A 27984-nucleotide genomic window follows, 5' to 3' on the forward strand; every position below is an offset into this window, starting at 1 on the left:
TTTGCGCGCTTGAAATTTTTCACTTTTAATTTAATCGCGAAAAATAGATATCGTCATTTAAAAATCTAAAAGCCTGAAATACGTACTCCAGGAGTAATAATCTTTCGATTTAGGCAATAAAAAAATAATAGGAAACCACCCTATTGTGCAATTGAAAATTTCTTGGTACTGTTGTGCACCTTAGATATAGCTTTCTTATATGCATAATTACTGGAGTTATGGGAGTGAACACTATGGGAAAATCAAGCACTTAAAGTTGGGCAACGTGAATTTAATCATAAAAAAGGGTATAAAATTCGAGGAATCAAGCGAGATGGAGTGGAATTGATTCATAATGAAACACTGACTTGAAATTTTCCACAAATATAAAATTTAATTTGACTCGAGTTTCAATGTTACTACATCATTTGTACGTTGTACGTTACGTTGTACCTTGAAAATGATGTAGTAACATCGAAACTCGAGTCGAATTAAATTTTATATTTGTGGAAAATTGCAAGTCAGTGTTTCATTATAAAAAAGGGTAGTTTTTTGAGAAAAAACTAAGTACAAGAAATACGGTAGGTTTGTTAAAACGACATGATCCAATATGGATATAGGCAGTCTCTCAATTCCTTTTTCTTGCATTGAAATTGGTTTCTTTGTTTAAACTATAGAGCACCTCAAACTCTGTTGTCTTGCTTTTTATTACAGACAGTAGTTGATCTTTTAGACTAATTGAATTCTACTAAGCAACACCTATCAATATTATGGCTATGGCATTTATAATTTTTACCAATAAAATGAATTAGGAATGGTGTCAGGCATAGGGTGGTAGAACTCCATTCAGCAGTAATGAATTCTTTGTATAAATTAATCAAATGCGCAGCTGCATTTTAAGTAAATATTTATTCCTCACCGTAGGCTCTGAATGTGTTAATTATTGCATTTAAAAGGTGCCTTTGCTTTTTTCCTTGCATTTTATAGTATGACCTCCACACATCAGTTATTCTTCTGAAGCATTTCAATCAGGGTACTATTGAATTCTGTCGTCTCTCTCCCTTAGGCTGTTCGACTGGCGACCAGACAAGATGAGAGGTGAGCGTCCTGGAAACGAGCGTTGTGTTGTTATCAAGAATCTTTTTGAACCTGGGATCTTTGATAAGAATGCTGCGCTTCTTTTGGAGTACAGAGAAGACCTTCGGGAGGAGTGTTCCAAGTGTGGGCAACTGAAGAAGGTTGTCATTCACGATGTAAGTACAATTTAGGAAAGTTCAAGTTATTTCCTTCAAACAAATTCCTACGTTGAATGATAGACCAACATTTTTGTGCATCAATGCCTTTAAAGACTCCACCATCTACCAGGTTGTGAATGGTGGGTCAAGCTCTAAATCTAGTGGTTCGCTGCAATAAAAGTAAGTTTACTTGTCAAATAGGCAGTCGTTGACAAAAAGCATTGGCATTCCGCTGTGGTGTGGGTCAGTGCTTGGATGAGATAGGCCATTTAAATGATACCCAAAGCATGGGAAGATGCCGTGACTTGGCAATGGGAGGCCGCCAACAATTATGCTTCCCATTTTCATATAGAGAGGGGAGCAGTTCTTCTGCTTATGAGTGATGGTGGAGACCAAAGTGGTCAGTACAGCGGCACTCATTTTACTGCTCCGGGTGGTAAAATTTACTTTATCAGCTGTTATTCTGCGATTTAGAATGCAAGGGAAACAACCACATTTTTATCTAGGAATCGCATATACTCCACCCAATATTTTAAGACCTGATGTGAGTAAGAAGAAATGTGTCACTATGTAAAGGGTAGCTGACGTGATAGCGGAATGGGGAGCCTGCACTGAGCATGAGACCTGCATGTAACCAATCTTATGATTGTTGACTTATGATGATGAAGGAATGAGAATTTTACTATGAATGGACTTTGGACAATAGTGTCTAAGTATCGGTACATAATGGCATTTTCCCTGACCAATTCAAATCTGCTACTGTTACCCTAATGCATAAAAAAGTATATCTCTCTAACACAGATAATTACAGACAAATATCCGTGCTCTCAGCCTTTTCCCAGATACATATTTGAGAAACTATTTTACCAGTGCATACTCTGCTACCTGAAACCCTACAACATACTGCAAAATGCTCAGCATGGATTTCAGGAATACTACTCAACAAATACCACAATATTCCAATTTTAAAACCAAGGCTGCTGATATGTATCCACCATTTCAGGGAAATTGTCTTGCATTCTCAGAAAACGTAACATTGAGATGATTCACAAGCCGCCAGAAAAACTAAAGGGCCAACTTGTGAAGATTAAATATAAAATTGGACTCAAGACCTCAGGCGTCTATCACATAGCCTGTGAATCCAGAGATAGCTACAATGGCGTAACAGGAAGAACAATTGAAACCATGATATCGGAGCACAAACACTGCATTAGACTTGATACCCGGAGAAATCTGCCATACCCAACTAATGCATTAAATACAATAATGCCATTCAGTTCAATCAAACCAAAATCTTCTGCAAGGCAAATGGATATTGGGATCAGCTTACCAAAGAGGCAATTGAAATAAGACTCACAAATAATACAATGAATAGAGGTGCGGGTTTCAACCTGAGCAAAACTTGGAATCTCATCATCAAATAAATATAAAATTCAAGGAATCAAGCGAGATGGAGTGGAATTGATTCATAATGAAAGATGATTTGCAATTTTCCACAAAAATAAATTTAATCCAACCCGAGTTTCGATGTTACTACATCATTTTCAAATGGTGGTACAAATGGTGGTAAGTGCAGTTAATTTATACACATTTAGGAAGCAGGAGTGGGAGAACTCACTCACCAACATTTGTACCTTGAAAATGATGTAGTAACATCGAAACTCGGGTCAGATTAAATTTATTTTTGTGGAAAATTGCAAATCATCTTTCATTATCAAATAAATACGTTGAGAGGAAGTAGGACACCAAAAAACTGACCAATCAGAGGAGACTTGACTGCCCCAACTGTGTATATAAACCTGGCACTAACCAGGTCTGTCGTTCACTCTGATGAAGATGGCAGAGAAGGCTATCGAAACGTTGGCACCAATGTCCATCCTGACCCAGCTGGTTTCCCGAGAAGTCTTCATCAGCAAGATTCACCGAGAAAGCAACAAATCCTTCATCAATTTCAAAACCTTAAAATTTTTAAGTGATACCTCAATACCGTAAGATGGCTGCAGGTGTTTTCTTTAACCAGAGCAAATCCTTTGACCATATAAATCATTCTATTTTGTTTACCAAACTCCAATCTATGGGAATATCAAGTAAAGTTCTTTCATGGATGCAATCATGCCTTACGCATCGCCCACAATGAGTAAAATATGTATTTCCATGGAACTAAGGATAGCATTGTAATTGTAAACTTACTTCCCAAAGTCATCTAAGTGGGAGTTCCCCTGGGCTCTATTCTAGGATCACTTTTCATCATTTTATAAATGATTTGCCCAACACTGCCTCCTTAAACAGTGAAATTTCATACATTCAAGACACCTTTATTCTCACAGCTGGTGATAATATGAATGGAGTAGTAGCGAGCACCTGAGCATTAGTCTACTCAATGCTTGATTGTTGCAAACTGAATGATTTGCAACTTAACAATGAAAATTCTACCTCCGATTCCATAACAACCTTTCCCCTAACCTCTCCAGTTTGCTGCTGAAATTTGGTACACAAAACCATTCACCATACTCCATCAATAAAATTGCTGGACATTCAGCTATGTGAAGATCTTTAGGGGGCATCTCACATTTGTGTTGTGATTTAGATAATTTTATCTGGTAATTTTTTTATCAGAAAATTGTCTGTTAGGTATTCATCAATTATTTGTATTCCTTATTTTTTAAGCAGGCAAAATAAAAACTTTCATTTGAGTGCCATTATTAAGATTACCATCTTTAAATTTTTTCGAGAAATAACTCTGCAGTTGCTTCTCCCTTAATCAATGTTTGACTAAGCATTTTATTTGAAATGTATCAGATACTTTTTGCATGGATGTTTTCTTACCTTCCTATATTACTGAAGTTGGTAAATGCTTGTTCCTCATTGTATATTTGCTGAGAAGGTAAGCAAGTACATGTTTGAATGATGAAAAACTCCTGACTATTTTTATTTATTATTTAGCGCCACCCTGAAGGCATTGCCCAAGTGTTTTTCCAAGATGCTGAGGAAGCAGACATATGCGTGAAACTTCTAAATGGGAGATGGTTTGGCCAGCGCCGACTGGTTGCTGAAACTTGGGATGGGAAAACAAAATATAGGTTAGTTATTATGTATAAGTATCCCGGGATGAGACGGCTAATTATTGTATGTTCATTTCAAATACATTTCAGTAACATAGAGTTCAATTTCACTTGAAAGTGCTTGGCCCATGTTATTCAGAGCTTAACATGTAGATTAGTGCAGTAATAATTATTGTTGGATAAGCTGTATTAAGATAAGTTAATTTTTGTCTTGGAGAAAAAATTTAATTCATGAATTTGTAAAAATATGAATCAAAGACATCATTTGGCATTTTCTCCAGATAAATTGGTGAAGAATGCCAGTTAAAACTTAGTCAGTTCTTTGAATGTATTGCACTGTAATGGTTAATTAATTTTTTATATTTACTAATGAATTCGAAGCTTTATCATGCTGCAAAAAGCATCATTTTTCAAACTAAACCTATCAATTTCTTTGCATTAAAGCCAAGTGATTCTTTCTATACTAAAGTTCATCACCCTACATTTTCCCAAATTGTCTGAAATGCCAGTAACTACTAAGATTGTCAGTTTTATTGATGATTTGAGCCATAGACAGATTAAGGGGGGAGCACGGGGGCACATGTCCCCCCCCCCCCCCCCCAAGATGCTTATATAATAGACGAGATTTGTAGTACGAATTTTAATATATTTTATATTTTAATATAAAATTTATTAATACTTACATATCTATAACTTTTATATTAAAATTAAAAATATTTTTTGTAGAGTAATTGTTACATGTAGTTTTTAATCCCATATATGAGAAGACTGTTTACCAGTCAGACCCCTTGTGCCCCACCCCCCCAGAAAAATATCCTGGATCCACCCTTGATATGAGTGTTACTTGTTGTTCTGCAATCTTAACACGTTGCATACCGAGGTATTTAAATTCCTAGGAACGCCGAGATTGGAAATATGTGCCTATTAGGGCATAATGCCTTTGGTTTAAACATGGTTAAAAAGCTAATGTTTAGAATATAACTTTATCCAATCAAACGTTATGATGCATCAATTCATTATGAATAACGAACAACAACTGAAAACGTACTAACAAATACGTATTGTACGCTTTAAAATTGTTTAGGTTGACGTGCCTAAATGACGAGAATCTTCGTCATCCGTCCGGAACGTTCGGGAAAAAAATGACTAGAATTCTTGCCATCCATACGCAACGTGTAAAATTGGAGTGCTATAGCCCTGAATTTCTCCCTTTCCCTAGCTAGTTCTTTCAATACCCTGGTGTTCTTCTTCCTTGTATCCTTTGTGCCAGCCATTTATCTCTTGGTTTTTTGCGTTGGACTAGGGGGTGGTATGGCCAGGTCGGCTGGTCGGCAATCGCTGTGGGCCCCAAGCTTAGGAGGCCCCCACAACATTTGAGTGTATCGTGAAGCATGTATGAAAGGTGTAATAAAAAGGACTCGGATTACTTGAACCATAGCTTATTTGCAAGTATAAAATCTGCTATTCTGTTATAAAAACATGACGAGCGTGATGCGCCCGCTCCCAGCGGGCTTCCCCCACTCTTTTCAATGCAGGTCAACAGAGGGATAGGCGCGTTTCTAATTTTAAAATGTAGAAAAAAAGGCAGGGTCTTATATACAAATTTAATTGGAATGTTCATGTACAAATTGAGGTCAGAGGACCTCTTTAAACACAACATTGCAAGTAATTACACTATCCTCTGTTAAACGCACATGATGACTCATACTTACGTATCAACAGGAGACTTGAATGTGGAATCAGCCGCATTTTGATAAAAGTTATTTAAAGAATGCGAGATATTGTTGCAAATGAACAAATGTATCAGTTTGTGTGCCGTTAACGTCAGGAATATATACCATTTTTTTTTTGTTTTTTTTTTATTTTTTGTTGTTTTTTAAATCATTTAAAAACCAATTTTAGGAAACAATAGCAATATTTAGGAAGTAAGATATGCCGTCGCATGTTGTGTGATAAGTTCTGTGCATTTTGGTACCTCATTTGTAGAGTTTGGTTGCGTATAAGTTGAGAAAAAGGTATCTATACAGTAGAAATAATATAGAAGATATACAGAAATTTATTTCAGAAAATAGCTCTCATTTTAGAAAATATATAGTTGAAATCAAAATGGAACCTATTAAAATTTATCAAATGGTTTTGCAAAGTACAGCACAAAAATTAGAATTTTTTCTGAAACTGAATTATATATTCTGAAATGCATACAATTCATCTTATAGCAGGTAGGTAGAATTTTTTAGACTCTTTAGTGATGCCAAAAGATGCTGAAGTTTATTAATTTTTACAGAATATTAATTAGTTCCTTAAAAAAAAACTTTTACATGATACTGTTCTCATAACTAGTTTTGTCACACACTTAGTAAACGGCCTTAGGCCTGGTTACATGATACATTAACACAACAATGAGTTAATGTCTAAATGTATGAATGCGAGAATAAACGCCAAAATGCACCGTGTAACCACCCAACTTGGGCAAATGCATACACAGAAAATAGAACCTGTTCTAATTTGGTTCATGCATTGGTACATATTCTGTTCTGGTCCACCAAAATCATTCACGCAACCGTACATTAGCTTGTACGTGTCAATGTACCGTGTAACCAGGCCTTTAGACCAGTAAGAGCAGCTCCCGAAGAATATTTGTGGGCATGTGCACTAGGCACACATACCAATGTACAATGTAATTGGATTATATAGGTAATCCCAACAATAATTATTATTGAGTAGAAAATTTTCACATTTTTTAAAATGAGAAGAGTAGAAATTGAATTTCTCCCAGAAGCAGCTGTGGTTTAGAAAGGCTCAAACTTAGATTGTGTACCAAACCCATCACAAGTTGGGCCCATTTTAAAGAGGGGGTCTTCTTTGATATTTTTTTTTTGATCCTTTATAATGAAAACTTTTTATTTTTTGCACCGTCAGAATTGAAGAAACAGAAGAGGAAAGAGAGAAGAGATTGCAGAACTGGGCCAAGTTCTTGGAGACAGGGGAAGGTGGACCTGGAGGGGTTGATGATGGTGCTTCTGCCACTACCATTAGCAATAAACCAGCTGAAGTCAAGAGTACCACAACCGTTTCTGCCTCCTCTGAAGTAGCTGCTGTAGATAAGGATGTACTTTCAGGGGGTAGGGAAGGATATCCAAAAGAAGGAAGTGATGATAGTGTTGCTCCAAGTTCTGGGGGGAAAATTTTGGGCTCTGCCCCTCTGAGTGACTCCGGAAGTGGTATGGAAGCAAACCATGGTTCTGGTGATGATCATTCCAAGGGTAGTGGAGATGGTAATGATGACCGCACTGGTGCCAAAGACGATGGGGAGGATGAAGAAGTACCTGAGGGTGATGGAGAAACTGATAGCAATCCTGAAGGTGATTCCGATTAATTCTGCAAAGTTTGTGGCTATCAAGTAGAATGGATGTAGTTAAATCCCTAGGGATGAAGTTGACATCAACGTGAAGATATTTGTATCCAGGGAAAATCAATTATGATATTTCATGTATCTTGCCCTGAGAAAAAAATCAGACTGTGTCTGTAATCTTAAAGCAGTGCTAAGTTTGTCTCTTTTCATACTGTTCCCGTATCATTTTTTATTCTCGCATTCAATTTCCAACAGTTAACGTTAAATTTTCTCATCACGTATATTGGTAATTATTGCTTATCAAAACAACCGTCAGCTACCAATTTAAAAAATTTACCTCAATAGCAGTTGGTCTCCTCAAATATCTAATCAGTTAGCAATAAAAATGGTCAAGTCAATATTCAGAATGCACCAATGTTCAATTTTCTCACACAATATGTCATTTTCTGTTCATTTTTCAAGAGTAACTGGTAAATGTTGAATCAAAATGATCAGCTGCTCTCCTGCTGCTTGCATGTTAATTCATGAGTTATTGATGAGCTGTTTTATTATGTACTAGTTGCTGGTGAAAACTGGCCTTATGTTGTGATATTTAACTGGTATCAAGTGGAAAATCCACTGGTGCATTTCTCTTATAGCTAATTTAACTTGACCATTTTAATTCTAATATGTAGTTTGTTTGATGGAGTTAATTACCAGATAAAATATTCTTTCAGTCCTTAGGACAATGGCAAAGCACTGTTCTTACTTGGCAAATTCAGGGGATTTCTTTCAAAAGGTTATTTCCTCAATTATTATTCATAAGTTATTTCTTTATTGAATGAATCATTGAGTTGATTGTGCCTGTTTTCATTATCTGTGGTATGCCTTAAACAAACCATTTGCTAATTGTGATAAAAATAAAAGAATTCTGCCAGAGCAAGTCATTATAATATCATAAATTTTATGCTGCTATTTTGAATACCTATTACCATATGATTCCTCACTTAATGGTAATCCTTATTGATGAGTTCCTTTTTTAAACTGATCAATTTATGTTTGTTTATTTGATCTCTTGGTTCAATTTTTTACGAAAGTATGCTCATTTAAATGAGTGTACTTTATGGTTGAACGTACTGCTTCAAATGCCATTTATTCTAAATTACTGGCCTAATAAGTGCCAATTTCCAATTCAAGTTCATATTATTTAAATAGTGACTTAAGTGTATTTTTAATGAGTTTAAATGTGACCTTGTAGAATATGTTTTGGCTGTTCAAGATAGTCATTGAGCTGATGCTATCTTATTATACTTAAATAAGCCTTACACTGTATGTTAATGATGACAAAGATTCTAAAAGGGTGTTCTGTGGTCCATCTAGGTATTTTCATTAAGTCTAACAGTTTTTTCGTGCTTGCTGTATCCTAGTGAGTGTTAAGCATAACCTACTCATCTGGTATGTAATGATAAGAATTGATCTGGAAATTATTGTTGGCTGCTATGAAGAAACATTTAAAGTTATGTTTCTTTCAGAGTTCATTTTAATTCAAGCATTTTATTTTTTTTTTACTACCCAAGATGGTTATGATTCATGTAATAAGTAAAAGCCTGTTAACAGTGGTTAAGTAGATAAACTGACTGATGAAGCTCTTACAAATAAATATGCTGCAACTTTTAATGATAATGAATACCGACCCATCTGCATTGGATGTGTATCTATTTACCATTCAGCAGTTAGCATTCACTTGTTGTATTGAATGTACAACTGTTTGACCATTTTAAAGTTACGAAATGCCTTCTATTTTTAAACAATAGAGCTACATATATGTCTGTACTAAATATATATCCTGTGGAAAACAACTGTTAAGTCCACTCCGAATGATAAAAAATTGCAAAATAATTGACAGAAGTTTTTGTTGGTGTTATTTTATTGTGTGCTAAGAATGCATTTCTTTGATTTTACTAGATTGTTTTGGTGAATTCGTCTTATCTAAGAATGTGTGATTGGTTTTCTGAATGTTGTAATTATTAAAAAAAATCATGAATTTTCAGTTTAAAAAGTTTTTTTCTGAAAATCACATGCCTGCCTAGGTGTGTTTGTATCAATTTTTTTGTATCTGAGAGATATTCTGTTGATTTTGCATGTTCTTATGTTTTCCACTGGTCTTTTGAAATACATTTTCAACAACATTATTTGTGAACATTTTTTAAAACTCATTTGCTTCCTTTTATGATAGAAAAAATGCCTGGTTTTAGCATTCTTTATTCATGGGTAGTTCAAGCAAAAGGTTATTCTCCAATGAAGGGGAAATGATGTTATCCTAGTTTATTTTGGGACAGCAAAGAGGGGTCTAGGTTTTATACTTTATTTTCTTTGGTCTACGATTCTCTTCTGCATTTACTACATCTTTATATATCACATTTACATAATTTTATCAGTCTGTAGGTTATAATGGTTGAATGAAAAAAAAATTTCTTGATAAATGCACTATGTACAGACCAGTAACCCCATGAAAAATATTGCATGGGGTTACTATCCTCTGCAATGCGAGACCAAGCACTCTTTCAAACAAACAAGAAATGACATAGTGTACAAATACACTTCTCGAGCTTATTGTGGTGAAAAATAAAAGGCCTTTCTTTCACAGATAAATTGCTAATATCACAAGGACATTATCACCGCTCTTCTCCTACTCTAAAGACTTGGGCATAGGCCTCTCATAGTTTATTGGAGTTTACTCTCTGTTAAGTGATTCCTTCCCTCAATGACAAGTTCCCCTTGAACAAGTTAATGAACCAGAACTCTTGTAACGTCACTTACTCTTGACAAGTGGGAGGCAACGTTTGCATTTCCTCATTTTTAACTTCAGAGAGAATTATTATAATAATATTTTATTTAATAAATAATGAAAAATAAAATAATGTCATGTCAGTAAATAATTACACATACTTTTATGAAACAAAGTACCTATGTAAAATATCAAAAGGGGTTACCATCCTCTGGAATACCTTACCTAGCACTTGTTCAACTAAACAAGAAATGATATTATGTATAAATACATTAATATTCATTGAGAATGGCTTCATAGGGAATATTTTTTTTACTGGAACGTATCTATCCCTTGAATATACAAATTCCAATTAATGGCAATTTTGGGTCTGAGTGGACAGTAGTTCCGTGCGAGAGCTTTGTCTCGGCAGTGGAGACGAGACATTTTCATCATTTCTCAGCATTGTCAGGATGGGACTCTTGGGGCAGCGAGAGTCTCGCCTGGGTCGGGAGTCTTGACAGGATTCAAAACGTCTCGTCCCTTCGAGACTTCTTGACATCCATCAAAACTCCGAGGCAAGGCAGGAATTTCCCAATGAACATCACCATCAGTCAACAATAGAGTTTTCTATGGTATGCTTAATGACATTTATTGACAATAAAAATATTTCATTAATGAATTATCCTCTACGTCCAATTTTTTTATGTAAGTATGATGTTAATAGAGCACCCTACAACAGATTTGAAAAAGTTATTGAGTTTATTTTCTTTTTACTGAACTCAATATTTGAATTTGGAGTGTAGGCTATAAGTTAAAAGGTTTTCCAACATTTTGGTTTATTTATAAACCATTTTCAGGTCTTGAAATAAAAATGAGGATAGAGCATATAAACAAAATAAAGGGTTACAATGTTTTTCTGCTGTGATACTAATAAAAAAAGAAACTTATAGTTGTAAATTAACAAAAAAGAATAGACTGGTATTTTAATATATGTACCTTTTTGCAATGTTTAAAGTAATGATGGTTTTGATGATATGATTTTGATGGTAACTAAACTATACAATTCATGGATACCTGTCAATTTTGATTAAATTAAAATACATTTTTCTTGAATTGTCTGTCTTATCTTTTATTACAACTATTTGTTGTTGGAAATATGAACTGTTTCTTTAAATTATCTTTTTATTAAATTATTTTAAGTACCTAAAATAAAGGACTAAACAAGAAATCATTTTATTTTTTTGAATACCCAAGAGTTTGGAGTCTCCACCTTGCCCGGTAGTTTCGACAGATGTCAATCACTCACAAAGGGGCAAGACTCTCACCGTGTCGAGATTTCCGTTCTGAGAAATGGAAGCCTTTTCTCGACCGATGAGACTCTTGGGTGGTTGAGTCTTGCACTGCCCTAATGATCAGCCCCATTAAATAGAATATGCTTGGTTTCCATAGATACACTCCCTCTTGAAATAGCATGCACTGCAAAAGGGAGATTTTACATTGGCATTGGATATTTTATCTCTAAACCAATGATGGAGTTTGTTTTCCGGAATAGGGTGGTTTCCTATTATTTTTTTATTGCCTAAATCGAAAGATTATTACTCCTGGAGTACGTATTTCACGCTTTTAGATTTTTAAATGACAATATCTATTTTTCGCGATTAAATGAAAAGTGAAAATTTTCAAGCGCGCGAAAACGCGACGCGTAAGTATGAATGCCGGGAAATCTCTCCGTACGTCGTATTTCTGGTTCCCCCTCCCGCCCGGTGAGGTGACCTTGAGGCGAGGCTTAGCGCTGAAACTAGGTCCCTGTGACGTCACGTGGAGTGGCATCGCATGGGCGCCAATCTGGCCCTTTTCAAATGAGGATAAAAATGGACCATTGCCATTCGTCTAAACCGGCATTTCTAAAACGAAATAATTTGTATATTATGAATACACTAATGGTGGGTAACGAATCGCAATTATTGCCTTTTGTTTTCTTTGATGAAGGAAACTACCCTATTGCTGTGTAGGTAACATTTTCTTACTCAACATTTCACTCCTCCTACTGGGAGCGTTATCAAGAGAATGGGAGGGAAACCGTTCTCGTCCCGAGCTTATATAGGTTTCGTTAACCCATTGTTGACCCGATTTTGAATTTCCGCGGAAGGCGATAGCTGTTAGTCATTATATTGGGCCAGGAACCCTCTCCATATGCGGCTGAACCTACCTGCATGTTACCTACACAGCAATTCCCGAAAACAAACTCCATCATTGATAAAAGAAGCTGTGAAAATCTTCATACGAAAATTATCTCTAAACCCTTACGCTGCTGCTCAATCCCCAAAAACCAATCCCTCACATGCAGTGAAATGGCATTGAGGAAGAAAAGGTACGTTCACAGAAGCCTGCCATGCGAACATACCTCGTACGTTCACAGCAAGGAAAGGGTTAAGAGGGATACTATCCATGAAATCTAAGTATATCCTATGTGTATGCAATCATTAATACTAGCTTGTGTCAAAATTGAGGGGGAAGCTGGTAGAAGGTTTCCTCCCAAAAATGCAGCTGAGGTTCCACGGCAAGGGCCTTAGCCATTAAGTGACAGATAAAAACTTCAAATCGACGAGTAGTATACTTTGGTAGGCAAAGATCTATAAGGTAATTATATTATTGCGTTTTTCATAATTTTTATTTTGATTTAATACCAAAAACCAAGGATCCTTTTAGGTACAGGCACACTCTAGTTAGGAAATCAAGATTGAACATAACTCAACCCCTTGGGTCTCTCAAAAAATTAGGCAAGCTATGAGTCATAGAGATTCTTTACACAGGCAGTGCCGACAACTCAGTTTTTTTCTAAATACAACGAATCTAGATAAAGTCATAACAAGGTGAAAACAAGGCAGTGAAATGCAAAAGTAAGCTATTTCTATTCATGCCTTTTGGATAAGTATGACGCTCGCTCTATCTGACTGGAAATAAAAATATTAGGTTTGGGAAATTCCTGCAATGAGCCTACAAATATTAATTTTCCCCTTGATGAACCTGATAAGTTTTTCCTTGATAATTCTGTTTTGTTCGACAAAACAGATGAGGAAGTGATCCTTGGCATTTCTAATAAAAGTTTCCTTGAATTCAGCTGTGGCATTTTTTAGTGTACCCCCCCAAAAATTTCTGGTGCCCCCCCCCAGAACTTCCTCCGGACTTATCCGCAGAACTTCTCCCGCTAAGGACTTTTCGCGCTAAGGTTTTTCGCACAAAGGATTTTCGTGCAAAGGCCCTTCAAGTCAAAGGCTCGGAGACTCTTAAGTCTCGGAACTCTTGTCTCCGAACTCTGTCCTACGAACGCTGTCCTACGATGCTGCCCTAAGACACTAGCCCTCCGACGCCAGCCCTCCAACCCCAGCCCACCTGGAGATCAAGACTTATATAGGTAGTACGGCGGAGGAATACCTGCTCCTTGGCAATCAAAGGGAAATGGGTGCTGAGGCATAAGTATACAGTTTGGAGTGAGAAGTACTCCACTTGTCCTATCACAATTCTCTCTCCCTCCAACACCCAATTTTGAATATTTCTACTTCTAATAGATATTGATTGAAAATAACTCGTAAATTTGTGATAATTGTTTCTTGAGTGCTGATTTCTTGTTTGTGGAGTCTTTCCCTGAACCAGCTTGTGACAGACGATTGGAGTTCCCTGTGTCTGGGGCTTATGTGCACAATCTCGAAGATTTAACGGCGTAACGCCACACAGCAATGATAAATTCAAATTTCCACATTTTACTCCTGACTTATTATGAAAATATACATCTATGGCCAGCTGAAATTCAATGGGAATAGATGAAATCAGTATTAAGTTGATGGGAAAGATCCTCAATTAATCACTTCCAATCTTTAATTGCTTGTTCAAATACTCTAAAATCCCAACAGTATGGAAATATTCTCGCATTCAACCCATCAAGAAGTTAAATACCCCTGAAAAGGTTTTTGAGATACATGATTCAAGGTGTATCACCTTCAAATTTACCTCTTCCTCAAACCGTGTGCACAATCTCCCCCCCCCCCCCCCCCTCCATAAACCCCTCGAAAATGCATTTTCCCTCCACCTATATTTCCACAAATAATTTCTGGTGATAGCCTTTTTTATTCTCCCACTTTCCTGCTCTTATCCATGTTGAAACAACTACTTTTTTAATGGCATGGGTATATAATTTATGAAGCAAGCATGACATGGGTTGGTATCAGAGTTAAAATAGCTATGAAAAAGGGCACATTCAGGGGAAATGAGCACTCATAGCACTTCCATAACAGCTCTAGAATTTCTCCCTGAATGCGACGGCCAAGTACCCACACAGCAGAAATACGTCTCTGAGACGTCTCGAATATCGCATGTTACGACTCAGAGACATTCTGAGAGCTTCAGAGACATCTCTGAGACTTCTCTGAGGTGTCACTATGTCCAAAAAAATGGTCTATGAGATGTCTCATGAGACGTCTCAGATAAGTCTCTGAGATGTCTCACAAGAGTTTGTACTCTGGTATGCTTTAAAAATGTAGGCAAAAAATAATTAAATGTAAATTATACAGTTGTGACCTACTTATCTCGATCATTTTTAGCGACGAATTTTTGATGGATGACCTTTTGAAAATAAGAAACCCATATTAAATGTCGTGATTTTAATAATCAAAACTGCGCAATTGCACCGAAAAATATATATGGAAGGCATTGATAGCGTTTAAATAAGTTTTTTTTTTAATTTCCTGAACGGCTCACGATTACATCTCTGAGACATTTGCGATATTCGAGACATTCGAGATCATAGTGAGACGTCTCTGAGAGGTTCGTTGCTATGTGGGTAGCAGCTTGGTATGAACACACAGTCTTTTCTTGGAGTGGTATGTTCAGCCACTACTTGCTTGAGCACTCGACATTGATTGGTGGAAGCTCACACATTAGTTCAAGGAATGCCCTGAACCAGGGTTGGGCAGAGGGAGCACGTGCCCTTGGACTTCCAATTTCAGGTGGCAGCAAAAACATGGCTTTATTAAAAAATTAATATAATTTTTGTAATGAAAATTTTCGATGATAATTATTAATTTATAATTTATTACACAATTATATTTATAAAACTTCTTAATAGCAAACGTTTGGAGTGCAATTTCAACTACGGCATCTCAAAAAATAGCTTACATATGCATCATATTTTAGGGGGGGGGGAGGGAGTGAGGGGGATGAGGGAAGAGGGGGTGGAAAACTGATCTTTGTCCCCCCTGACAAAACTCCCAGTTCAAGCCCTGGTTCTAGGTGGCCAATTGTGAGTCGCTGGATGATTGAAAAGTCCCTGTGTGGTGCCTATTTAACTTTTTTCATTCAGTGAGGCTGAGAATATGCAAGGTAGAGGTCTGCTTGTGTGTTTAGAGTGTAAATTGTCTTAAAATTGATAATGAACCAAATTCTTCTAAAAAGTAGCAGAATTATCAGCTAAAATAAAATTAGGTCTCAGTTAAATTAGAAGAAGGCTGCAATATTTTCTTATAGATGGGATTGAACCATGAAATCTTTTTCGTTATTTCAAACCATTAGATTATTGAACCCATTTTCTCTGCCATGTTAACTGTCTAGTAATAGGTTTTGACTGAGGAAATTAATAAAGAGACAGGCATAAAAAGAGTAAAAAACTGTCTTATAGCGAATAATGTGCAGTAAAATGTCTTCTACAAAAATGTACTCCTGCGAATTTTCGAAAGGTCTTCACTTGCATTATTCATATATTATTGAGTTTTGGCATTACCTCGATCTTCTCTCAGGTGGAATAATTAACTGAGTGTAAAATAATACCTAGGAATTTTCATTTTCAATAATGAATGATTTTTGTCGAGAACTGATAATGTATAAGGAGTAAAATAGAGCGATACTTTAATTTCAAATTCAAATTTTAATTGGTATCGCGGGAGTTTTGTGATGTTGGTGGCACTGTTTTCTCCTTTTCTGTATCGTGCTGCCATCACGTGTCGATAAGATGAAGCTTAGCTCTCTGCGCAGTAATATTAATTTATTGTTATTATTTAAAATTGTGAGAAACAGTTCAACCGAAAGGTAAAATAAAATTAATTTAATCATTTACAGTAATTTTTAAACATTTATAATGATATTCATTCGTATATTCTCATGTTTTTGTGATGCAGACGAGAAACTATATTTTTAGCAGCAGAATACTGTCTGGCACGGCCGTAAAGTGGCAACATGTCGTCTCAAGTTGTCGGATAAGTTGTGGCGAAAGACTGATGATGTCTGTTGATACTTGAGAGGAGCTGAATCTTTTAGATGAGGCACGTTGTGTTAATAATAGAGTAGACTTCCAAGTCCGTAAGACTGGCGATTCATGTAGCTATGACGTCTATGCTTCCGTTTACACCCCCGATCGTGAAACGACTGCTAGGTTGGAAGAAAGGTGAGGGCGAAGACAAGTGGAGTGAAAAAGCTGTGAAAAGCTTAGTGAAAAAATTGAAGAAAACCGGCGGATTAGATGAACTAGAAAAGGCCATCACTACTCAAGATTCCAGTACCAAGTGTATTACTATTCCAAGGTTAGTTTTCTTTCCCGCTATGCTTATAGTGGGTGGTGTAAATTGTGTTTTGCCATTTATTTGCAAAAAACAAAGGTGCCGATATATGTTTGGAAGATTTGCTATATTTTGTGCTCTTTGGTGTACACGCCCTCCCTTTTTCTGTCCCCTGAATATGCAACCCAATGTTGTGAAAACTGAAGCGTAATTTTCTAAGCGATTTAGGATTAGCCATTTAAATGTGTGTATTAGTACTAAAATATCTGTGAATTCGGTATTATGCGGCTATGTGATTTCCTGTATTTCAATGTCATTCGTGTACTATATTGGAGCGGTGATCAAAACAGGAAGATAGTGGTGCACGTGCGGTTTATTGTGTACATATACCGAGATGGAGAGATCTTCGATGAGTTCATGGGGTCAAGGACAGGTTTTATAATAGATGTTGGATGAGTGAATACGTATGACAATTATCTCATTGGAAAATGTGCGAAATTTGCAGTACGTCTAAGCGGATGCCATTTGTTTTGGTTACCATCATCGTCTTGTACGGGTAAATATGTTGAACGCCATTCCCGTGTTCCGTGAATTCCGCACGGCGATTCGCCAATTGCGAACCCATGCGAAATCAACGATTTCCTTTCCTCGGTCGCATTTTTTTTCACGGGCGCGTGTGTATGCGGATTTCTGGTAATGGAGGTCGGGGTACGGAGTGCACGTCTACTTTGGAGGAAGGGCAGGTTTCGTGCTTCGGAGTAGGAGGCGGTAGACAGGGAGGGGAATTGAGGGGCGGCGGAAGCGACCCTTTGCGAATCTCAGGGCCGACCGGTCTCCTTCCGTCCGGCTGCAGGGTGGGGAAAATATTTACGCAGATCGAGGCAGCCAGTAGTTTCGCACATTGGCGATCCTGCACCCTTGCATATCAACCCCTATCTGCACACGCGATAGGTATTTACAGACCAATGGACCTCAAGCGTTTGTGACTGGCCGATTCGATAACATCTTCCGCTGTGACCTATCGTAACATACTGTTATTGCTATTTTTGAATTAATGCTGTGGTCCATCACGTTTAATTTATATTCGGACCGTTTGTTATTCCACATCTTGGTAGTCGTTTGATTCCACCTCTATCGTCTTATTTCGCAATTCCTTCATCCCCTATTAACTGAAAGTTATCCCTTTTAAATGGTCTCACAAATGAGGATAGGGTCATATCATACATTTCGTGTTCGTTTGCGGGACATTTTTCCATCGTCTCACATAACTCGCGCATTCCAAGCTCCGACCTTGCTACCATAACCGCAAATATTTCTCCGGTTGCCCCATTCAAGTAATTTAACCGTAATATGAATTTTTATTACACATCCCCTTCCCAAAAATGATTAGGGACGTATCGCAATGAGGGACATTAATTTATTTAATTATTTGAAGAGGCGAAGTTCGTTTCTCTAGTCGAAATTAATGTATTCCTTTCCTTCCGGATCGAATTCCTTATATTTTCTCTTCCCTCTTACGCAAACATTCTTCAAATATTCCCAAGCTTTACCCCACAGTAATCACCACTATGTTCGTCTGGTTAACACGACTTTTTCTCCGACCCAAGTAATTATTTATTCAATTTCTTACGTTGCTTCAAAGAACTAAGTAATTATCCTCTAATGCTCTTTTGGATTTAGGGGATGAATGCATTTATTATTATTCCACTTGGATAGCAGTATATTAATAGTTCTAATTCATTGTCAAATGTTTTTTCTGTTTTTTTACTACATATGAACTTAGATACTACCTTCCGATTGTTTTTTTTCAATTATTTATCCATCCTGGAATGGAAGAAGGGTTGTATTCAATATTATAACGTGAAATTGCCTGTAAATTTTCGTAAGCACTGCGTTCTAATTTAAATGAAATTTTTAATTAAATAGACGTTATAATTCCTTAATTTTTGCGACTCGAAACTTTCGAGGACTTAACGAATAAGGAATGTAAGTCTACTTCGGTCCAATAAGTCGACCATGGCGTATTTCTTAATGTTCCTTTGAACTTGCGGGCAATGTTGGGAATATTTGTGGTAGAAAATGTCCAGCTTCGCATTTTTCAGTCATAAGTTTCCCTCTTCCTGTTTTGGCGCACCTGCCACTCACCTCGGCGTGCTCTTCCAATTTTTTCCCCTCTAAGATCCGGCCGAGCGTTAGAAAATTCCGCGTCCGCTCACACCCCCGTCGGCTACAGAATTCTGAACGGAACGGGTCGCATTCTACATTGACCGTTCCCTCCTCTCCGATTCCTCGTCGTGTTTCGCACCATAACGTGTAACGGTGGTAGGAGGGAGGAATCCGTTGGAAGAGCCATAGAATTATTCAGGCCGATTTACATGAATTATGAAATAGGTACTAAGGTTTATGTTACTCTGATTTTGCGATTTTTCTTCAGCGATTCATAATGTTTTCCGTTAAGTTATGACTTTGATTTAAGTCGGGTGCGTGATTTGAGGTGGGTAAATGGTGAATTTTTAGTCTCAAACTCTCTCGTGAATGATCTGAAAAGTTTGATAGGTTATGGGTTTTCGATTAGATTTTCGTTTTGTATTCCCATACAGTGCATTCCCATTCTGTTTGGACATCAAATCGCGTTTTGCACATTCATATTTTTCATGCACCTTTATTGGGGATTTTAAGGATATATGGATGGAACAAAAGTCTGAAGAAAATATGCAAAGGGTAGATATTTCACTCAGAAAAGAACTAGTTTCACGAGTAATACCGGCAGTCTTTAGCACTGAATGGATCGTACGCAGCAGTAGGTAGGGCTGTAAATATGCGAATAGTTACAGCGCCATTGACGAGCTCTGTCATGGAAGGAACCAGTTATTTAGAATTTCACTGCGATTATCGTGCGACATTGACCATGCCTGATGGGTTAAGGATTTATTAACTTAAGGAAATAGGATTTATCTATACAATTGTTGTATCTTACACAAGTTTCTTTACACGAATTTAATGTGCCTTATTGAGAGTAAATGAATCTAAGTATTGTGTAAACGTTTGATGTGTGTGAATAAAGTCATTGCTCTCGGGATTGAATTTCATTTGAATGTTCTTGGCAGTCTTTGTAAAAGTTGAAACTGCATTTCCTACACAAGGATCGGGTTACAGTGCATCAATTAATTGCCAAACTAGTTCATGAAACCTAATTTTTTAAATGAACATAATTGGTAATATTGTAACGTACCGTATTTTTCACAGGAATTCACGTTCAAATCAGTGGAATTCAATGAAAAGAATTTTTATACTTTTTGCATTAAAAAAGGACTCGAATTTTGTCCATTTGTTTTCTGTTGAGGTCCTGAATGAGGCAAAGTAGTTACTGATCGATGCGCTGATGTTTCAAAAAAGCAGATATATTTTTAAATCAATTAAGTTTAATGTTATTGCCGCTGGCATTAATATAATGGCAGGTTCTGCAATTAATCCACCGCCTTTTAGGGCTCATTAATGTTTAAAATTAAAATAGAATTTTTTGTCGAAATCACCCGGTGCAAATTTTGAGACATAAGTTAAAAATGAAAAGCAGGAAATTGGGCTACTCTATTATTGTTGAAGTCTCGCTGTGTCGAAATCGGTAGTCCAGCAGTAATTTTCGATATTCACAATTTAAAAAAATTCAATTTTGTTTATTTGTTTATTTTCGAATTAATTCGACTTGATATTTTGTTTCTAGAAGGTAACCATCAAAGGTAGCGGGTGTACTGATGCGAAGTGGAATCATCAATGTTTAGTGATTTATAGTATAGTGTTATAGCACAGCTATAGTGATTTAATTTTCCTTTCAATAATTTTTTTCTGGTCTCTCGATGACCTTACCCACCGATAAATGGTTCAAATTCCTGAGAGATCTTTCCGTTCTCAAAATGAAACATTAAGTTTTAGCCAACTTCACCTCCAATATTTAGGTTTGCAACAATAGGCGGATGTAGGGGGGGGGGCATGTGGGCAAGTGCCCCCCAAAAACGCTCGATAGGTAGACGAGGTTTTTTACCCTTAACCAGTGACGTGAAAAATTTGTTACACTACAAGTGACGTGCGGTCTTGGAGACCGCAATAAATCAAAAATTCATAAAATGTTGCAACGCCATTGTTATTGTTTTGTTTAATTTTTGTTTGAATGCTTAACTATTCTTAAACTCATATTAAAATTTTTACACTCCCAATACGAACCAATTTGTCATTAAAAATTGTGATTTGAAGCAGGCTCAAAAAACTGATGCCCAAAACACTTGAGTTATAATTATTCTATTTATGCATCAATATGTCGCCAGATTAAAAAAAAGCCTTAAATGTTAAAGTTGGAAGGCTAAGTAGTAAGTAGCTATGAAATTTATCCAGCTTATTCCTTTCTTGATGCTTTCTTATGCTAGTGACGTACGGTCTCACAGACCGCTAATCGAATTGAAATTCAAATTTCCAAAATTTAATAAAAGGAACATTAATTTTTAAGAGTGGAATGTCCTTGTTATGCAAAAATATGAAGCTAACGAGAATGATAGATATTTTGAAAATATTCATAATTTTAGAAACGCAGCGGCCTCTTAGACCGCACGTCACCGGTTAAGGGTTAATACAAATTTTAATAAATGTTATATTTTGATATCAAAGTTAAAAATATATACATATTAATAACTTAAATATTAATTTTAAGAGTATATTTCGTAGAGTAATTGTTTCATATTGTGTTCAATACCAAATATGAGAAGACCGTTTGCCTATTAGACCCTGGTGCCCCCCTCCCCTTCACCCCCCAGAAAAATCCTGGATCCATCCTTGGTTGCAAACACTCTTTCACGAAGCGTGAGAATTAAACAGAACAGGTGAGACGAAACGATTGAAACAGTATTATTTTTGCAATCTATTTATTTTATCGTTTTTAATAGTTGCAATAGTATCTGGTGAAACCGGTTAAAAATAAGGTAAAAGTATATGTCACAATGCAGATTTTTATTCAATTTGCTAAATATTATCTTTTGAATTATTATATCGCTATTTATAATCGGTTTAATAATATGCCCAGCTAATTTTCTCCCATGTCTAAACGGAACAATTACGGATTACTAAGAGAGTGGATGAAACCTTGTAGATTTCTAGTAAAATATGGCGAACTTTTTGGCTTATATCGGTTTCTTAAACAAATGAATAAATTGTATGTCGTTTTATATATTTTCATTGATGTCGAACTTATTTAAAAAGTTTTGTTTAAAATTTTACATTTCAATGCATGAAATGGGGTAAAAATCTCCGAAAAGGTGAAACAAGTATTTGAGATAAAAAATGTCGAAATATTAGAAAAGCTTATGCTAATATGAGTCCTATCTCAGTAAATAGAGATAGACCTTGATAATTCCAATAAGCATTAGTAAACCCGCCACCTCTGAAAGCTAACCTCGCGGAAATAGTAATATCAATTATTTCATGAAATATAAATAGAAAATAAAAAAAGATCGAATGATTTAGCAAATTCTCTACAATTACTCGTTGATGGAGAAGACGTCACGATGTCGAGTATAATTTTGATAATGGTCGGCCAATACTCAATATTTTATTTTTGAAACATTTGCTAAATTTTATTTTTTTCTCTCTCAAATCATTAAAAAAATTTGTTAATGACTTATAGTGAATTGCGTTAAAGGTGTATTTTAATCCGTATAATAAACACTGTTAAAGGCAGCTTTTAGATGAGATACGGAGGAGACAGAAGGTATGGATGGAGCGAGTACTTAGCGGGGAGGGGATGTTGAAAATGGTGTTAGAGGGTAGAATATTAGGGAAACGAGGGAGGGGAAGGAAAAGGATAGGATTTTTGAATAGATTGAAAGAGAGTGGGCCTTACAGTGAATTATAGAAGGCAATGCTGGAAGGAAAGGGAGGCTCCCAGATCACTTCTTGAATACTCCATGGAAACCTACCTTAATCGGTAGAATACTATAATAATAGTAATTATCTGTTTCGTTAAATTTTCTTCAGTTTTCATAGTTTTTATGTAAAGAGTACGGGTTCTCATGAAAGTAACTCCTTAATGTTGTATTGGGTAGAGAAAATTTCTCGTAATTTGGCAGATTATGATTATCATGGCCTTTTGCAGTTTGAAATATGTATTTTTTAAAGATTGAGTGTTGTAAAACTATTTTGTATGTGTTTTGGTACGATACTGGTAGCGGAGATAACAATAGGCGCTATGAAAACCTATTATTTTTTTGCATTTCTATAGCCAATTCTTGGCACTTGTTTATTTTTTACGACTATCGTCTTGTTGATGTTATGTGAGAGTTTTACTTCAATATCACCTTCATGATTAGTTTAAAAAAATTGATATTGTTATTTTTATTATAATAGTCATAAAGGTGAAACGTATTAATTTAATGGTTAATGTTCCGCTATCATTCCCTCCCACGAAGGTTGTTAGTTCTTGAACGGAACGCTTCGCATAGTTTCGAGATCCCCTCCCATTTCCCCATCCGTTTTCATTCCATTAGATTTTCGCTCTAAAACATAACGGATTCTTCGTCGAGCAATGGACCCGGCGCGCCTCCGAGGGAAGCTATGCATGCATCGGTGTTACGGGATGGACAGGAGTGGGAGGAAGAGAGGAATAGAGGAGGAGGAAGAAGAAGAGAGGAGGAACGGTGAGGGGGAGAAAGGAGTCGAAAAAGTAGGGGAAGGGAATGGAGGAGGGAGGGGTACTTCCAAGAGCAGACGAGGGGAAGGGCCTGAGGAAACAGACTGGACCGGGGAGGTGGGGGGCGAAGTGTTGGGAGGAGAGGAAGGCCGACGAGTGTATACACGTTTCGAGGAAGCTCCTATGTCTCTGTTTGCTAGTTCGATCTATCGAAAAGGTCCTCGACAGTTTCGCGAAAGGGGTCGTTCGATACCCGATTGATTAAAATAATTCGTTTGATGGAAGGGTATATTCGATAAACTTCGCCATCAAGAAGTTCTCGTAAGTTTTAACGATGAGAAAACGCGGAAGTTGTAGCCCACTTTTCACGAGTTTTTGACGTCATTACAGTTATGTTGGATGTAATCGCTAGGGGTAGAACCATTTATTTAGTGGCGGAATCACTCGCATACGTGTGTGAACAACGACGAACTACGCGAGCACCTTTCACAACGACGCGAAGTAGCTGAGAAACGGCGACCCGCTTGACATGAGTTCGTGACGTAATCGACCTATCTGCACTTGAGTTAAGCCGTCGTTATTTCTTCGCGAATTAAATAGGGAACGCTTGCGTATCGGGGCGTACGAAAAATGGTCTTAATTTTTTATCGAACTCCATTACAATCGGCAATAAAATAAAATCGACGAGGAATCCTTTTTCGAATTAAGGCGTGGATATTCTTATTCCAATGGAGAAGTCGTTTCATACTTAATTTGGTCGAAAATCAGCGCTGTTAGAGAAATAATTGCCACTTTTAGAGCCGTTGTGGATGGTTTACGAATTTCCATGTCAGGCATCTAAATTATTAATTCGATAAAGGTGGTCGTTTCAGGTGTTATCGCAATTCGTAGCATGCGTCCATACCATCGTAATTCAGATAAAAAAATCTCAATTTTTCGAAGTTAACTATTTATATATATTTCTAACTATATATTTTTAATCTGGTCGGATTCAAAGCTTGGTTACTAAAAACCATGTCAGATCTTTTCCTCTGGACCCCCCGAAATATCTCATATTGGTCTTGAAATGAGATTAGTCTAGCTTCAGTTCAACGTCATCTCTTGCCGCAATGAGGGTGAAGTTAGGAATTGTGTTAGATCCTTAGACCAAGTTGTGCTAGACTGTGTAACTCTGTGTACCTACTCCGGAAGACTGTGTACTCTGTGTAACAATTCTCTTCTGATCTGATGTTAATTAAATGAAGTGTCTTGAGTTGGAATCATATTTTTCACTTTCACCAAACCAATGTCTTGTTCAACTTCGCGTTAAGAATCTAACAAATAATATCTCCTTTAGCAACATCTAAAGTTTTTCATCTCTACGGTTGGAAATATTTGTGGCAGATACTTAATAATCGTATCTTTCATGGGAAAGTATTATACTCTAAAGTGTAATGGTGAAAAATCTGGCTGAATTAGCATATTCATGCCAGTAAGTGGTGCAGATTCTCCAGGATGTGTTAGTTTTTGGACCTAAAATATTCTCAAGTTTCATTTACTACTAACGGTTAAATTTCATTTAACGGTTTGTTTATGTGTTTTCATTGATTATTTGCGTGCAATTTTTGAAGTGTCCGTGGTATGCAGTGTATTTTTCGGGTCGGCTGACCCGTATCCTCTTTTAAGCTCTTTTTTTAGATTGGGCAGTCGATGGAAAATCAATCTTCAAACTTGCAGAAAGTAAAAATTTAGGCTTCACTTCGTTGGGATGCGTTAGAAAAAGTGTATTTTACTGCGATGATGGCCTTGATTCCTTCAATATTGAACATGGATTAGATTAATAATTACGCTGTCATCGGGACGGTGAATACATATGTAATATCAACATCAATCCCATTATATCAAGAAGATATCTTATAAAAGTCGCAGTTTGCTAACCACATAGCGTATTTGGCCTAGCATCACGTCCAATAAATACTAAAATCATCTGTTGAGTATAGGAACTTGACAAAGAAGCTGCTGACTCAGCAATCCTGAAATTATTAACTATCTATATTAAATACACTCATAGTAAGTGTTATTTATCATTATCGTGTTACCGCATCGTTTTAAACAAGCATGGCTAGGAATGAAAATGTTTGGACAGCATGAGACGTCGTGTCAGTAATGACGGAGTTTTAAAATATTTTTTCTTCCCCGAGTTAGTCTTTGTATGTAATAATGTAATGCACTGTTTTGTCGGTAAAATTAAAAAAGTCAAAGTTTAAAAATTATAAGTAGGAAAATGTACACAATCCTACATTTTGGTGGATACGTTGTTCAGCCATTCTCCAAAAAGAGCTATTTTTCAAAAAGAGCATTCAGGAGGATATAGTCCTCCCCACCTGAAAAATCTAAATACCGCTGACAGTTCTATAATCAGAAATATATAAATATATAGCAACATACGAAATGTTACCCTTTAAAACGAATTTCGAAAAATAAAAAGGAAAATAGATGACTGAAATAAGTTTTTAATGAATTTTGAAATGTTTTTGGACCCAATAATTTTAAATTGCATAATCTCGACGACTTCACCTCTTCCTACTGTAAAGGTGTGGCGTGATCATACTACAAATAATACTAGAATTCCAATTACGATTATGTCGTAAAGCATTCCTAATACTCCAAACGCTGCCTTTTTACCCCTTCTTTGAGCAATAATATGTGAAATAATACCAAATCCTGGTAGAAATATAACAGTAATTTCTGGATGACCACAAAATCAAGATAGATTTTAATATAAAGTTGGGTCTCCTCCCTCTGTTACGTCGAAGAATAATCCATTATTGCATCGGTCTGTCAATAATATTGTAATTGCGCCTGCTAATACAGGTAACGATAAGCCTTTAACATAATGAAAGGACTTTTCTCTTTACAGACTTCGTTACTTCCACCAGATTTCGGCACATATTTCCTATTCAATATCATACTAATAATCAATAATTCTTGAAAATGGCATTATGTGCCGAAACCTGGTTCGGTAGAAATAAAAAAGTGTGCAAATATACAATTGCTTTCATTATGTTAAATATCAATGATTTCCCCCGAATTACGTCGGATACTTTATTTTTTGACGGTAAACCTATTTAAACAGGGTCAAACGTATCTGAAGATGTCCATAAAAGGAGGTCTGACACATTTTTTTCCTGTGTACGCGCTTTTGTGAAAGACTTGCAGAAATAATGAAATGAGGATGACTGACTGAAGAAGTGAGGAACCGGTTTTTGCGGTCTCCCCGCCTGAATCTGCACGCCGCGCGCCACGGCGCTCGTCTTTTTTTTTCTTTTCCCCTCTCTTCCCTCGTACTCGCCACCTTCTTTTCTCTGAGCTCGCCGATTTTTTTTCCACCACCTCCCTCCAACATCATGGGCAGCTTCACGCCCTTCCAGAAGCCGGCTGAAGATTATACGTCCGCTTAGGTCTGCATGCTGTGCGGCGGGGCATGTAATGGGTGCTTGGCAGGGGGTGATAAAAATGTCTTCGCCAGTGTGCAGGGCGCGGTATGGTACTGCAGTGGAATCTCAGTTGAACAACCATCAGTTGTACGGCTCTCTTGGTTGTACAACGAAAGTTGGCTTGCCCGGCGTATATATTGCATTTCTTTGGGGAGACTCGCGCAATTTTACTACATTCAACAATAAATGGGTAATGTAATGGGTGCCTGACACGTGGTGATAATGATATCTTTGCCAGAGTGCAGGGCGTTGCATGGTACTGCAGTGGAACCTTTTGAACAACCTTCAGTTTTACGACTCTCTCGGTTGTAGGACGTAAGTTGGTTTGCTCGGCGAATATACATACATTTTTGTAGGAAGTCTCTCGCAATTGTACGACCTACGGCTGTACGAATTTCCCAGTTGTACGGCGCTAAAAGCCTAACTACGCTAATATATTTACATGTAAATCAATCTTAGTTGTACGGCGACGCCAATCTAGTGACAGAAATGTCGCACGTCCCATGAAGTAGGCCTCGGGTGAACTTTCTCTAGTGTCATTTTAAGGATTTATTATAATTTTTTTATCCTTCAGATTTATTTCCTAGCCCAAGACATCTTAAAACGGTATAATTTCCTTTTTCATTTGAATTTATATTTAAATTATGCTAAAAAGAGCTTTCAAAACAAGTATTCTCGCTTTAGAATAGTAGAGAATGTGTCAAAAAACATAAATTACGTAGTGCCGATGGACGCTTCCTCCCTGGGGGTGGCTGCCACCCCTTCTCGGGTGTGGACATTATTCACTCGAAATAATTCCGGAAATATGAGGAGGTTCCGTCGATATTTCATTGTAAATAAATATTGCAATCCTAATGTTGGCGTAGTTCTGTCCTCCTTTCTTTCTCTTTTCCAACCAGTTTCTTCAATTCCGCGC

At 36.8% G+C, this 27984-nt stretch overlaps 2 protein-coding genes across 2 annotated transcripts in view; both read left to right on the forward strand.

Annotated features, from left to right (window-relative positions):
- The window catches only part of LOC124169342 (HIV Tat-specific factor 1 homolog), a 109479-nt gene extending 99683 nt beyond the window's left edge, over positions 1-9796 (forward strand). Inside the window, exons 5-7 of the mRNA XM_046547924.1 lie at positions 1046-1232; positions 4158-4294; positions 7196-9796. Coding sequence (XP_046403880.1) covers positions 1046-1232; positions 4158-4294; positions 7196-7652 — 781 coding nt within the window. The 3' untranslated portion in view covers positions 7653-9796. The remainder of the gene's footprint in view (positions 1-1045; positions 1233-4157; positions 4295-7195) is intronic.
- A 6726-nt stretch (positions 9797-16522) lies between these two features.
- LOC124168651 (mothers against decapentaplegic homolog 3) overlaps positions 16523-27984 on the forward strand; it is a 96478-nt gene continuing 85016 nt past the window's right edge. Inside the window, exon 1 of the mRNA XM_046546914.1 lies at positions 16523-16946. Within this exon, the coding sequence (XP_046402870.1) occupies positions 16750-16946 (197 nt within the window). The 5' untranslated portion in view covers positions 16523-16749. The remainder of the gene's footprint in view (positions 16947-27984) is intronic.

This window comes from Ischnura elegans, chromosome 12 (genome assembly GCF_921293095.1).
Source record: "Ischnura elegans chromosome 12, ioIscEleg1.1, whole genome shotgun sequence".
Lineage (NCBI taxonomy): Eukaryota > Metazoa > Arthropoda > Insecta > Odonata > Coenagrionidae > Ischnura > Ischnura elegans.